The sequence below is a fragment of the Netta rufina genome, assembly GCF_964035555.1.
Source record: "Netta rufina genome assembly, chromosome: 3".
In the NCBI taxonomy this organism is placed as follows: Eukaryota; Metazoa; Chordata; class Aves; order Anseriformes; family Anatidae; genus Netta; species Netta rufina.
Genome location: NC_140125.1, coordinates 35428056 through 35442375, shown reverse-complemented (window position 1 = coordinate 35442375; position 14320 = coordinate 35428056). Strand labels below are relative to the sequence as shown.

Here is a 14320-nt window from a genome sequence, read left to right as displayed (position 1 = left end):
TGCAGTGCCACCAGTTCCTTGTATCACAATGGCAAATGGGATTGTACAGGCCATATTATCCCAGTGTGGTAGATGGGGATATTAAAGCACATAGTGTTCTAGTGTGACCCAAACAGCTATTGTATTGTGAAGCTTTCTTCCATTACTGGTTATAAATGCTTTAGAAACTTATCAAGGAAAATTTTGTTACATGCTGCTTCTTAAATCCCAGAGTACTTTGAGGTCACAATCCAGTTTGCATTGTCTTCATATTCTAGTTGGGAAAGTGATCTCCAGTGACGGGCTGTGGGTCACACTGTGGGTCTGTAACAGAGCTGAGGCTCAGATCATGGTCCCTTGTGCTCCAAGCCAGTTTCAGCCGTCAGAGCACAGCTAAATGATGAAAGCAATTTTATTCGAATGAGCTTCCATCTGCTATTCACCCATAGTTTGCAGCTAGGATCATATTATTATTTTTTGTATGCATTCATCTGGCAGTCAGAATTTCAGGGCCAGGAATGGCTTCTCCCTAAGGACTTGAAATGAAAACCTCCATTATGTTTCTCAAGAAGGTAAAGCAACGAGAAATGCTAATAGCCACGGCTGAGGGTCTCTCCCTTGGGGATGCAGGGAGGTGCCTGTAACCAGGAGCAAACATCTCTGCACTTTGAGCTGCTGCCACTGCAAAGCCTGCCAAGGAAATCTGTTTGGTGAAGACAGCACTAACTCCAGCCTTTGAGGAACCAGCTCCCTTGCTACTTCCACCTCGCCTCTAACAATCCAGAGAACAACTTCTGTGTTCAATATTTAAAGCCCCTGATTAATTTTTAAACAGGAAGGTTCCTTTGCTCCACAGTGCTGAGCCAGGATCCCTGGCAGATGGTGTGAGCCTGAAAGAAGATTTGCTTCACACAGACAAGGTCAGCAGTTAGATCACTGCTGTGGCCTCTGAGACACAGTGGGTCATTGAAAGGTTTGCTTTTCAGATGGATCTGCAAGTTTTCTCCCAGTCAGCATTGCTGATAACCATCCAGAGGTGACATACTGGTGGTGTCCCAAACCACACCGAACATATCCAAGTCATTCTGGGCATCTCCACTTCTAGCCTGGAGAAACAGCAGAGCTTCTGCCTTCCCGTGGTTTGTTTTAAACCAAAGGACCAGGAGTCAGAACACCTGGGTTCTGTTTCCAGCTTTAGAACTGCCTGCTGTGACCTTAAATGTGTCTGCCTATATTTTTGTGCATCTGTTTCCCCACGTGTAATGCAAGAGATATATAAAGAGAGGCATTGCTGCTTCGTGGAGATATTGAGAAGCCTTGTTCATAAGTTGCTGCAAAGTGCCTTGAGATCCCAAGCCAAGCAGAGGCAACATGCTGTAGTTAAACTCCCCCGCAGCAGAAGGTGTTGCAAGTAAGCCTGATCTGCTGTGGTGCCCAGGGTCCTCCTCCCCTTTGTGATCTCTGCTGGAAGCATTGCCTTTTGGAAATTGCTGCATCTGAGCGAGAGGAGAGGATGGAGTCAGGGCCCTGTTTTGGCATTCAAGGAGCTAGGGGTCCGTAGCACACTATGCCTTGTCCTGTGGCAGGTGTCCCACATGCAGCAGTAAGTGCAGCCTCTTCCTACCATCTGCAAGCTTTCAAGTCCTCTTCCCATGGGTGTGTGGGACTTCTTATACAGCAGGCCATCATCTGGCATTTGTAAGCCAAGAACACTGTCCTTTTGTCTTGCAGAGATCTGTTTTTTTCTCTCTCCCCAAGCTGAGTCTTTTGACCACCTTCTCTCACATCTCCACCTGAACTTGGGCTTTCTCCCTAGCCTCCTTCTCCTTTGGTTTCTGTGTTTTTTTCTTTGTGGGTTTGCTCCCTCTCAGTCAGTTGCCTCTGTGTTACATATTTCAGCTCTGATTTCTATCTGATATTCCCTATAAAGTGAATTTTGTGCTGGGGAAAGATGTTACCTTCCTCCTCTGAAGGTCCACAAGCACGACAGGGTCAGAGGTGCAAACCCTCCCTGTCCCACAACCTTTGATTGCGAAAGGACAGTCAAGGTAGATTCTGCTGTGTCGAGCAATGGCATTGTAAGAGAAAACTCTTGTCTTCTGACTGCAGCCAGCATCCTATAAGCTGGAGCCACGCAAATGTTGGTTTTCAGTCTGAGAGAGACAAGCCAGGGGTGCTAGACTACGCCAGCAACATCAGAAAGCTTGTGGGCTCCAGCGCGTCCTCTGAGGTTCCTGCTACAGCCATGGGTACCAGGGAAGGACCCTTAGAAGCTGTTTTCTCACCCTTTTCCCCCTCCTTCTCCTTGTGCTGGGGATGATAGAGCCCCTCTGGCCTGTTTTATTGCTGGGCTTCAGCCCCTGCAGGCATCTGCCCCATCCGATCCTGCCTGTAGCTCCAGCCGCCACGTGGCCTCCGGTGCCCGGCACTGCACTGTGGAGCAGCGGCTAATTTGGATTAGGATGCTAATTAGAAATGAGCAGATTGAACGGAAAGCACTTAGCCAGGGTTAATCAGCAGTTAAGTGGACAGCCCAGCCAAGCTCCCTATGGCTGTGCTCAGCTCGCAGCAGCGGTGTTTCCTGCTGAGCTAGAAGAAAAACCAGCTGCCCCGATCCATGAACCGAGCCCTTGGTTTGCAGCAGTGTCCAACCACTTCATGGGCCATGGGAGGACACTGCCTCCTCTTTTCTGACTGCTTTGGTGGGGGAGCTAGGCAAGAAGGACAGAGCACAGAGCCCCTGGGTTCCTGCCACAGGGGCGTGCAAGTTTTTGATGTCTGTGCGGCAGACAGTTGTTTTCTTTCACAAATCAGAGGGGCTTTAGCTGTGAGGTAGGAGCTGGGAGGTGTAGCATCTCAGAGTCAAGGTGCTGTTCATTTCATGGCTGGTCTCTTCTCTCTGGTACAAGAAGGCAGTTTTGGGGGTGCATGGTAGGTATGAGAAGCTCCACCAACACAACATACCATGTCTCAAGCTTTTCACCCTGGTCTTGGAGGAAACTTCCCTTCCCCATCCCATCATTGGCACCCAGCACATAGGTTGCTGACCCTGCTCTGTCCTACACGTCCTGCTAGAGCCACCCATGCTCAGACAGAAAGCCTGAGGTGTCCTGCTCAGGAACCAGAGCAAACAACACCTGAGGATGGAGGAATGCAGGAGCCCAGGCAGGTATTCAGGCTTCTCTTCATCTGGCCATGACAGCAGGAACAGGGTGAGGGTAAACCCCAAAGAGTTGAATCACGCATCATCATGCCATGGATGAGGTTTCTAACAAATCTGAAGTCCTCAGAAAGAACGTTTTTCATTTCTGCGTGTTCTTTCATGGATTTTAGTTACCTTATCTTCCAGTTTCATAGCACAAACTCTTGGCTCTAACATAAAGGCAGAAGATAGAGATCTGTGCTTGCTGTGTCTGCACCACTTACAAGCTCTGAGATCCCACTCTCAGCTCATTCCCCAGTTCTGATTTCTGCCCATGGATCTTTCAAAAACGCAGAACAATTTTCATAACCGAACTTGGACTTATTTTCTTTCTTTTCTGCCTGTTTTCCCTATCCTTCTCCAACCATATTAGCAGTGCAAGGCTTGTCCTTTGCCTTTGGTTTTGTGGCTCAGGAAGTACCTTTTCACCACAAAGGGCAGACAAAAGACCATCTTCAGTCTGGTCAAGCCCAATTCACACTGTTCTTTTTAAGTCTATATTGGGTCATGCCTATGTCCCAGGTTTTTCACCTGCCTTATAATATTGCCATAAGGTGTGACCGTCTTGTGGTAGCAGTAGAAGGAAGCCCTTTTGCATGGGTGTTTGATCCTACATAAAAACTCTTTGCCTGCATAGCTTACTTTGTTAGGTGAACCAGCATAAGGTGCAATAGCAAATGTGTCTCTTAGCTGGTATAAATTGAATGTGCTGTAGCTAAATGACACATTTGTAGCGCTGAGCTGACCTCTTCTCCACAGCTGATTTTTTCATGTGTGCCATAGTTTAGTTTAATACATAGACCAAAGTGGGGGTCATCGTCTCGCACTTTCTCCTCTCTCCTGGGGAAATTATTCTACCATCAAGTTGTTCTGGTTTAAAAGCCCTTGTGGCCTGTTTGCCTTCTGTGCTCCTCTTTACATTTTTGCCCTCCTCTACGTCTGCTCCCTGAGACCTCCCAGCAGAACCTCTCTCTCTCTTTAGTCCTATTAGCCTTACTCTATTTTGCCAGATCATTGCATCCATCAGCCTGGATTAACCCTTCCATAATCACACTAATCACAGAAATTTTCCTTTCCAGCCTCCTCCTGGGGCCGGGGGCTGCCCATCTGTCCTCTGCTCCACACAGAGCCGCAGCTGTGCCGCAGCAGCAGCGTGTGCCCTCCTCAAGCAGCCAGGCAGCCTCGGCGAGGAGGTTTGAGAAGCTGCAGCTGACCATCTCCTGTCCTTCCCTGCAGATAACACCTGCCGCTTCGAGGACGAGAAGATCTGTGGCTTCGTGCAGGACAAGATGGACAACTTCGACTGGACGCGGCAGAACGCCCTGACCCAGAACCCCAAGCGCACCGTCAACACAGGGCCCCCCACGGACATCAGCGGTACGCCGGAGGGTAGGCACACTTCTGGGTTTCTTCTGGCTCGACCCTGGAGGTGAGGCACACACCACTGCTCGTCGGGAGTCCTGAGGCTCTGGGAGCCAGCGGAGCGCTGATCTGCTTTCTGCACACACGCTTCTCCTCCGCACAGGGTGCAGGGAGCAGGCGGTTAATTTGCATGTTACTGATTGGCACTAAACACACAATTAAAACGCCCACGACTTTGTTTAAGGGAATACTGTGAGCATTAGTTCTTGTTACCAGCTAATTGCCTACTGCCTAATGTCCTTGTCCCGTCTGATGCTTGTTTTGAAGTCAAAAAAGGATAAACAACTAGGAGAACGTTTCTAACACCTAGAAATCACCCTGCTGGTTTTAGACAGCTATTTCCTCAAAGAAGGCTTCAGTGGGGCAACCAAATCTCCTCGGTATTAAACAGCAGCACGGGGAATGAGGCTGGGGGAGGTGACACTCACCAGGTGCCTCACCCCTGGCTGGAGGAGAATGGTGTTACGTACTGCTCACATGAGCTGCGCATGGGGTACACACTCCAGATTTAGCTGAGTATTACTTTTCCCTTTCTGTAATAAGGAAAGTACATTTGTATGCAAGCACAACTCTCTGAACTCAGAAAAAAAAAAAATAATAAAAGGGAAACATCCAGTGGCCAGCTAAGAAAATGGCTTTTCCTGTTAGCGTTCAGTATGCCAGCCTGATCCAGCATTGAAAATGATGCCAACAAATCAAGTAGCTAATCTATTCCGCCCTGGGTTGTTAGCAACTACTTTGGTATTGTTCTCTTTAGATAACAATGTTGTTTAGGCCAAATGTATTGAATGCTCTCTCCTTCTGCTTGAGGCCGAGAAATTAGACTGGGTTGGTTTCACCATCCCCTTTCTGCTTTCCTTCTTGCCAGCCAGCTCTGGGGCTCCTTGTGCTGCAGGAGCAGGGTTCATTTTGCCCCCAGACAGAGGTGTGCATGCATGTTCGGGGACTCATCAGCTGCATGCATTAACATGGGGTCTGCCAGTCCCATCAGGGAGAACACCTGCAGATATTCTAGGAATATTTCTGGCTGGGATCACAATTGAATGGGAAGAGCAAGGCCATGTCTCTCGGAGGAGGAGTGGTCTCCCAGCCTCCAGCATCCCCCCACTTGCAGGGCAGGAGATGCCGTGTGTGCTGCCTTTCCCCACCTTTCCCTCTCCTTGTGTAGGTTATTACATGTTCATCGAGGCATCTCGGCCCCGGGTGACAGGAGACAAAGCCCGGCTGATCAGCCCTCTCTACAACATTACGGCCAAGTACTACTGTGTCTCCTTCTACTACCACATGTACGGCAAGCACATCGGTGAGTACTGTCTGGGGACGGGTAGCCCCAGCCTGGATCAGGGTGTCAGGGAAGACCTCCAGCCTCAGCTCCACCAGCCACAACTGCAGCCAGCGATTTGGGTGGGTGGGAGTCTCGCTCCAGTGCTCAAAGCAGCGGGATGGTCTTCAGATGGTTATCCCTTACCCACAGCTTAGCAGTGCTAGGATTGTGTGGCTGCTGCAGCCTGTCCTCGGGACGGTTTCCTGAAGTCAGCCATCACGCCTTCCCCTCTGGTTCATGCCTTCTCTGGCACAGGCCCCCCCCTACCCTCCACAAAAAAAAAGAGCATTGCAGCTGCTTTCATGTGCTTCTCCCTCACTGGGCAACAGCCACCTTGCTCTAGACAGTGGGGTGTCAGAGAGGAGATGGAGGTGGAGGCACTCTATGGGACTGGAGGGCTCTGTGGTGGCCACAGCTATTTTGGAATGGTCAGGATGTGCATGCCAGGGCAAAGCTGTGCCCAGGGGCTCCCTGCTCTGCCTGGCTCCTTCCTCTCCAACCGTAAGCCTATGAGCGCAGCGAGCGCCACAGAAGTGCCTGGCACACTAATGAGTTTCCATATCCAGTCAAGGAGCAATTGCTAATTCGTCACCTCTTGATTATAATTTCATTAATTTGAATAATAGATGCACTCTTCCCACAGCACGCTGGGTTATTAATCACCTGCTGGACTGGAGCCTGACTGAAAAATCAGGGCCCAGGCAGGAATGTGTCCGCCCTTCAATAAACGGGGTTAATTAACAGCTCTCTGCCTCAGCACCGTGGATGGCATTGGGAGAGAGCACACTCCCGAGTCCGGCCATCACGTCCCTGTGCATGTGTGGCTGAGCAGAGAGTTTAAGCTGTAAAATCTTCTTGTCTCAGTGGGGGCTAGGCTGAAACCCTGACCCCGTGGGTGCCAGCGGTAAGGGACGGATTGCGGTTCACTGAGCAGGTCTCCATCTCTGTCTTTGCTAAGAGGACCCGTGTTTGCTTTCTGCAGTCAGAGGTGTTTTCTGCCAGGTCAGAGGTGTTTCCACATACCTGTATTTCTCCTGCAGATGGGCTGCTCTGTGCTGCCTTCATGCTGGCAGGTTACTCAGGCTGTTGGTACAGGTTGACAGCAGGTTTTCCTGGGCTTGCTTAGCTGACAGAGTCCAGCTGCTAACGCTGGCAAATTCCCTTTTCCCTACCATTTTCCTTTGTGGTCAGTTGGCTTTGCTGCCTAATGCCCACCTGTTTTCTCCTGGCATTTTTGTAAGGGATTCAGGTTTCTGTGACTGCAATCACAGGTGGCACAGACCGATGGGGAGAAATGGGAGACTGACAAGGAAAAAAGGTGTGGAGGGAGAAGACCTCCTCTTGCTTTGTTTCCTTTAGGAATACAGCTGTATATTCTGTTTTCAAGTTCATTTCATTGTGAAAGAAAAAGCCCCTTAGCTTTGGTCTGTGTTGGAAGAGAGTTTCACTTGACAGCATTCATGTGGTTTGTCCAGAGACAGTGTGGAGTGGGCATACTATGGAATCAATTCATGACTGATTTTTGGCTTTTAACATTTTAAACTCTTCACTCATTTGCTTCATCCACAAATTGCCCAGAGCAAAATATACGGTTAAGCCAAAGACCTCGGGAAGCCGCCAAGTGCTATTTGTATTTCCCAGCTTCAGGTGCCTTCTACATCAATTGATTTTTCCCTTATTGTCCCTGCCTGTTTCCTATTTCCCCCTGGATGCACAAAGGGGCTGTTAAATTTGTCTGAAGTAAATAGACTGTTTTAATACTATGCGATGATTTTCCAGGGTGGGTGCTGCTGAGCTGAGAGCAAATAAATTATTTAAAAATTAGACTGATTAGATAGAGTCAGAATGAAAGAGAAAAAAATGAGGAAAAGTTCTTTTCTCTTGGGCTACAGAAGATGTGCTTTGGTCTAGGAAACCCACAATATATCCATCCATAATTTGAAATTCAGTCCTTTGTATCCACACATGAATGAACCCTCATTTGGGATGCTCTCTGTTCCAACAGTAGGTCTAATGGCTCAGTCTGCCTTTCTAATGCATGTTGGATACTCCCTGGCTTGTTTTGCTTGTGTGAAGGTTGTGAATTCCAGCTAGAAACCTTTAGCTTGTTTGGATGGTGCCAATTTTGATGCCCTTGGTGGCTGAAGTCCTCTGAGATCCCCCTGTGGAAGCGGCAGCCTGCCTGAGGGCAAAGCAAGCTTCTTCAGCTTGTTGCCACCTTCCTCTTTAGCCCCTGGCTGGAGAAGAGGAGAGTCACCCTCAGATACAGCCCCCCTTGCTAGGACTCCTGCCAAATGAAGAGGCAGACCCTGGCCTCCTACCTGTATCACGTAAGTGTCGATATGAAGGTAAAGATGGGGTGGCCACAGCCCTGGGCCACGTCCATATCACTTCCCATATAGCCACCTGTCCCCAGTGCCTGCAGACCCATCCCTCACCCCTGTCACCTAGTGTCAGCCCAGCCCTACCAAGCCAGATTCCAGCCCTGCTGAGCCCACCATAGTTTATCAGATTTCTCCTGATGGCAAATTGTGCCAGCAAGACAAGATCTCTGAGTTCAAGCCTCTCGTAGCAGCTCCAGCTCCATCACGGAGCCAACTGAAGCTCTGTCACTATGAAAGGAAGCCGTATAAAACCCCGACATTTATTTATTTTTTTAATAACCCTTTTATTACCCTTTTCCCCCTCTACAGAACTTGAAAGCTGGTTTACTCTCACAATTTGACTATAAAATATCCATAGCCATCCAGGCAAATCTTCCCTGGGAGAGTTTTCAGACACTACTCGTTTATAATAGATATGACGAAAGAGAGAAACAGAATACAAATGGAGCGTTTGTAGCCATGGTATAAAATATTCAGCGGGTAGCAGAGCAGGATGATGTTGAATATCTTGCAGCTGATGAGAGAGCAGGGTGAAGAGGAGCTCCCTGGAGGCAATTCCCACTCTTCTGGAGTTATTTGGTCATCGTTTTTCCTTCCTTTGCCCCCCTCCAGAGAGAGCATTTGCTTTGCCCTACAATCCTGCCAGCCCAAACAAGAAAATCAGGAGGAGGAGCAGGAAAGAAATACGGTTTCCATCAGACATTCAAGAACAAGGGTGCCTTGCTTGTGGCAGGTGCAGATATGTCAAATGAGGAATTGCTTGCTTTGCACCCTCCTTCAGCAGAGGAAGCTAGCCACGGCAGGCAGTGACCAGTTATCAAGTGCAACTCTTTATTGAGTTACTGGCCTGGTGAGTCAGCCTTGAAGCTGGGGACAGATCCCCACAGGCTTCCACCATCGGGCTCTTCCTCCCTTCCCAGAGGCTGCCTACTAGGGGGATGCTTGCAGGGGGTACCCATGTGCAAGCAGTGAAATCAAATGTACCCAAATAGCAATTTTTAGCCTCCTTTTGATTGGTGAGCTCACTGGCAGATCCTTTCCAAACTATTTTTGCTGTGCTTTTAAAGCTCTCATGACTGCACACAGGCTTATAACATGGGGTTTCTGAAAGGGGAGAGGGCAAAGACCCCTCCTTGCCCTGGGGTGTCTCCCAAGCTGGGAATGTTCATCTGCTCCCCCTAGTAAAACTGGCAGGTCCTGGGCTTTGAGAGCCAGGCCTGGTTAAACACAATGTCTGAAGATCCTGCTCTTGGTTTGTAGTTTTATAGTTCAAGCTGCTTATCTGCGCTAGCAGTGCCACAGACTTACCTTGGCAAGTCCCTCTTCCAGAAATCAGAGAAGCTTATTTTCTGGGATGCATCCAAGATCTATGAAAAACCTGGAGAGTTACAGGTGCTGTTGTTCCAGCTTGGTGCTGATACGGCCCCTATCTGATCACACCAGCTAAGTCTGGCCTGTGTATAATCAGGATGGGAAGCTTTCAGTGAAATTGTAAACTACTGTGAGGAACAGTGTTTGGGACTGATTAAAAGGGATTTTGGTTCCGAGTCAGCAGAAACAATGAGCCCTGATCACACCACTTGCCACAGCATCCAAGTTCAAGAAAGCCGTAAGCTGTTTTACCAGGGTAATAGGTTTGCAGGCTGGTGGTGTCACCACTGACAGCCCCCAGCTGAGCAGGACACATAGACAGGGAGGCCTGCCAAACTGAATTGCTGCTTCTCTTCTTCGACTCAAATAACGCAGCTAGTGCAAAGGTGCATCTGAGAGGTCGTGGCGGACGAATGCAATAGGGGACAATGTTTGCAGGGATACCTGCCATGGTTGCTTCTTGTTTCTGACAAGTGACAGTAGTAAGAGAGGTGTTAGGTCACACAAACTGACAGGTACCAGTTATGTCAATGTAAAAGTGCCCTGAACCATGAAGAAGTCCTTTTCGTAATATTCAGCATCTCAGCTCCCTTGTTCCCACCCAAACCCCCTGGATAAATGCATTCTGTTGGCTGAGCATACAGCACCATGCTACTGCATGCAGTTATACGGGTACCACCCTGGAGGAAGCTGCATTGTGCTGGAGATACAAAGTTTGCCTAATATACGACTGCAAAATTAATTAAATCCATGCCATTGTGACCAGTGCAGTATTTCTACATGGTAGAGATTACATCACTGGATTGATTGAGGGGAGGCTGATTTTCCTAATGAGTGTGATTCACTTCCCTCAAGGCTCCTGAAAACAACTTGCAGTTAGAGCTAAGTGAACAGTTTGTAATGAAAAAATGTATTTAATTTTTTTATACCCTTTCTTTTTCCACTTATTCAAATGGGTTCTTGGCTTTACTCATTCATCCATCAATGGACGTGTATTTAACTAATGTTCCGTGCAGTCGTCAAGCAGCTTGCTGTGGGCTATGGTATGGACCCTTTGGATAGACTGTGGTCTCTTCTGATAGTATCTGCTCGGTTCTTTTGGAAGTTAGTCAAATACCATCATCATGAGCAAGGATTATAAATACCTGGCAAGGTAACTACGTATTTGTAAAGTGTCATTCAAGCTCTGTAGGTTCAATACAGTGGCTCTGAACCAAAGGCTGTTGAAGTCATTGCTTTTCTAAAGACTTCAGTGAGCTTTGGATTAAAGCCATAGATCTAAAGATTATTAAGGCCAGATGGGACCAATATATCATCTAATCAAAGTTCCTGCATAACCAAGGGCAGACAACTCCCTTCAGTTACTCTTGCTGGAACCCAGTAAATAACCAGTGTCCACAGCTTGACTGGATGTTTACTTTACAAACAGCACCAAGAGCACACTTGACACAGCTTACAGATGTGGGACTGAAATGTCCCTAGCCCAAAGAGCTTGACATGAAGTTGAAGAACACTTGAAGAAGAAAAGAGAGTCATACATGTGTTGTCCTGTTTATTTCATGAACAGCGTGTCTTCGTGTCGATGCAGGTATTCTGCTATTACCTTGAATCTGTGTGCACTGACGCCCAGGTTTCCTTGCCACCTGCCCTATCAGTGCATCACTGAATCAAGTTTCCAGTGCAGACAGACACTGAAATAATGCCTTCTTCAGATCTTCTTCTGCTGATTTTCCAGCCATGATCCTACTACAGAATTTGTTGGAGAGAATGTCAGGCACGGATCACTGACACCAATTCATTTGCAGGTGCCCTGAATCCTCATAGATCTTCTTTGCTCCTGCTTACCTGATTTAAGTCACTGTTACTTGCCCTGTGGGAAGCTGCTGCAATCCCCCTTCCCTTCCTCCAGGCTCTGAGCAAAGCATCTTTCCATTCAGACTTGGCTCACAGCAGCTGCAGCCATGTGCAAAGCTGAGTAAGGATAAACTGCAACCTGATCATCTCCTGAACGATCAGGTGTTGTATCAATTATTCAGACTCTGAAATTGCTAGATACAAAGCATTACAGAGGCTTAAGAGAAAATGGGAGCTCTAAGTGCCTGTCTGGATTCTTCCAGGTCACTCTTCCATTCTCCATGGAGCATCAGCTGTTTCGCCAGAGCCTAGTTTCAGACTTGTACAAGTGGAAGCTGAAGTTGGTCTTTCCAGGTGCACCCCCAGAGACCTCCCAGGTGCTCTGACTGCATAAAGTTGGGGGGCAGGGGACAAAACTGTCTTGCACTACCTGTGCAACCATCCCAGCCTGTTCTTGAACTTTAGTGAGACTTGATGTGTAACATGTATTGAAACGCTTCCCAGAAAACATAAAAATGTTCAACAAGTGTCAGTCATCACCACTGCTTCCAGGAGTGCCTGCCTCTCCCAAAGAGAGCCCCACAGGGGTGACAGGCACCCCAGCACCCAAACTGCTGGAGTTTGCACATCCTGGTTGGGAGCCTCACCATTTCAGCCTTTCCCCAGTAAGTTTCTTGGGGAAATTATAGCCAGGCACGAAATGGGAAGGGAGTCTGTGGTTATAATCATCTATCCCACCTCAAAGCCGGGAACACAGCCTGCTCAACAGCCTTCTTACAGTGCCTGGAGAGGACCCTGTTCTCCCCACTTCCCAGGCCCTAAACATCCGCCTTTCTTTGGGTCAGGCAGAGTAGGAGGCCAGAGAGCAGCTTTTGAGCAGAGTCTCCAGTTCAAGAGGAAGAATACTTGATCTCAGCTGCTCATCCCTGCTGTCTTGCCTGCTTCAGCCCTGCACTAACACAGCCCATCTGCTGCAAGCCCCGCAGCCGTGCAGCTGCCCTGTGCTTGGCTCCTGGGCGATGATGGGGAAATAGGCTGTTAACAGGGACAGAGAAGAGACAGCGTAAGTACATCTGCTTCTGCAGGGGTTTTGTCAGTGGTGTTGTCCCCCAACACCACTTGTATCCTGGGGGCTCTGAGAGGCTCCTTCCCCTCTGACCGAGGTCTTTGTGAAGCCTGCCCGCAGAAGGGATGAAAGTGCTCTTTTAAACCTGGCAGTGTCCGTGCAGCAGGCTTCCATTGCAGCTAGCCAGAGAGCTGAGCACAGTGCATGCTCTCAGCCCCTGAGCTGGGAACAGGAGTTGCACAGAGGGGCCGGCTGTCTCTGGTGGCAGAGAGGAAAGGGTCAGTCACCAAAGCGGGGGGAAGAGAGGGGTCTGCCTGGAGGCATCTGGGCACGTCGCGAAACAGAGGGTGAGCAAGGAGCAGGCAGACCTCACAGCAGCTCTGGCTCACTCTGCCTCTTCAGTCTGCAGAATTGGTGGGAAAAGTCAATTACATGTCATCTCCTTCGTGCTATGCTCCTTGTACTTCCATTTTCCCTTAGCCCAGCTAAGGTCTCCTTCTGGGTACCACCAGGTACAGCAACAGTGAAAGGAAAGGAGCTGCTTGGCTGCCTTCAGACAGCTTGGTCCCAAAAAATGTCTGAGGGGAAGAAAGACGGGATGCTATAGATCCAATCCCTGGGCTGACCAGCACTGCTGCCTTTGGGTAGTTCTTCACAGACATCTCACCAGAGTAGGTCCGAAACCCTGCCTTATGCTTGGCCTATGTAATGAGAAGTCGTGGTTGGGCATCTGTCCTCAGCAAGGCCTTAGGACCGTAACCTAGACAGTGTATTCTGGGGTTTGAGATGAATTTAGGTGCTCTCATGTATGGATCAGGAGGTCTCCAGGAGGTGTGGGCAAACAGAGGACCCGGTGGCTCTTAGGCTGGGTGTCTGGACTGAACACAAAGGGTGCCTTCAGCTCAGCAGAAGATGCTCCTAGCCTGATCCCACAGATGTTGCACCCAGCTGGTCAGACAGGCCTGGTGCACATTGCCATGATGGCTCTGGTGCTGGACACAGGTGGGTGGCAGCAGTAGAGTGAGCTGGCACCCAGGAGCAGAGCTGGTGCCCAAGGTGGCATTCAGGGCTTGTGGAAATGGAGCAGGGCTAGGGGCTGGGAGTCAAACACCCCAGCTGTCCTGCAGGGAAGGACATAGCCTGTCCATGTTATCCCCTGCAACATGTTTTAAGTACTGGAAAGGGATGTGGTTAAGCAAGATGGCGTGATGAATCAGATGTGGAGTTGGCGAAATGCCTGAGGACTCCTGCTTCTCGTCTTTTAGATGCCAGACTCTGAACCCTCCCTCTGCTCTATTCCAGCTGCATAGTAGGTGGGCCTTTGTTCTTCTGAGACAGCATTAATTTGACTTTATGGAGTGTAGAGATTTCTTTTTCCTGTTTTTGAATTTCTTAATCCGCATCCTCTTGTCCACGTGTGGGAAAGCCTGTTACTGGTCACAAACAACCTCTGAGGGAATTTTCCATGAAGAGGGATGGCAGAATTTTTATTTGTACACATGGCTTCAAAAATGGATGTCTTGTACCATTCATCTTCATGTGCCAACACTTTCTCTAATTAGACTGTGGATCAAATGAGCAAAGGAGCTCAAGCGTAGCTCCACTGCAAGTCTGCTCCTACCATATCACCATCTGCTCTCCGTGCACACAGGCAGGTGGGGATATCCTAGAGAGAAGGAGCTGTAGCTGTAGCTTGCCCACTCCCCTCCTGTTATCAC

General features: G+C 48.9%; 1 protein-coding gene across 1 annotated transcript in view; it reads left to right on the top strand.

Annotated features, from left to right (window-relative positions):
• The window catches only part of MDGA1 (MAM domain containing glycosylphosphatidylinositol anchor 1), a gene marked incomplete at both ends in the record, with an annotated part of 132612 nt that overhangs the window by 109360 nt on the left and 8932 nt on the right, over nucleotides 1–14320 (top strand). Inside the window, 2 exons of the mRNA XM_084285241.1 lie at nucleotides 4418–4570; nucleotides 5772–5906. Coding sequence (XP_084141367.1) covers nucleotides 4418–4570; nucleotides 5772–5906 — 288 coding nt within the window. The remainder of the gene's footprint in view (nucleotides 1–4417; nucleotides 4571–5771; nucleotides 5907–14320) is intronic.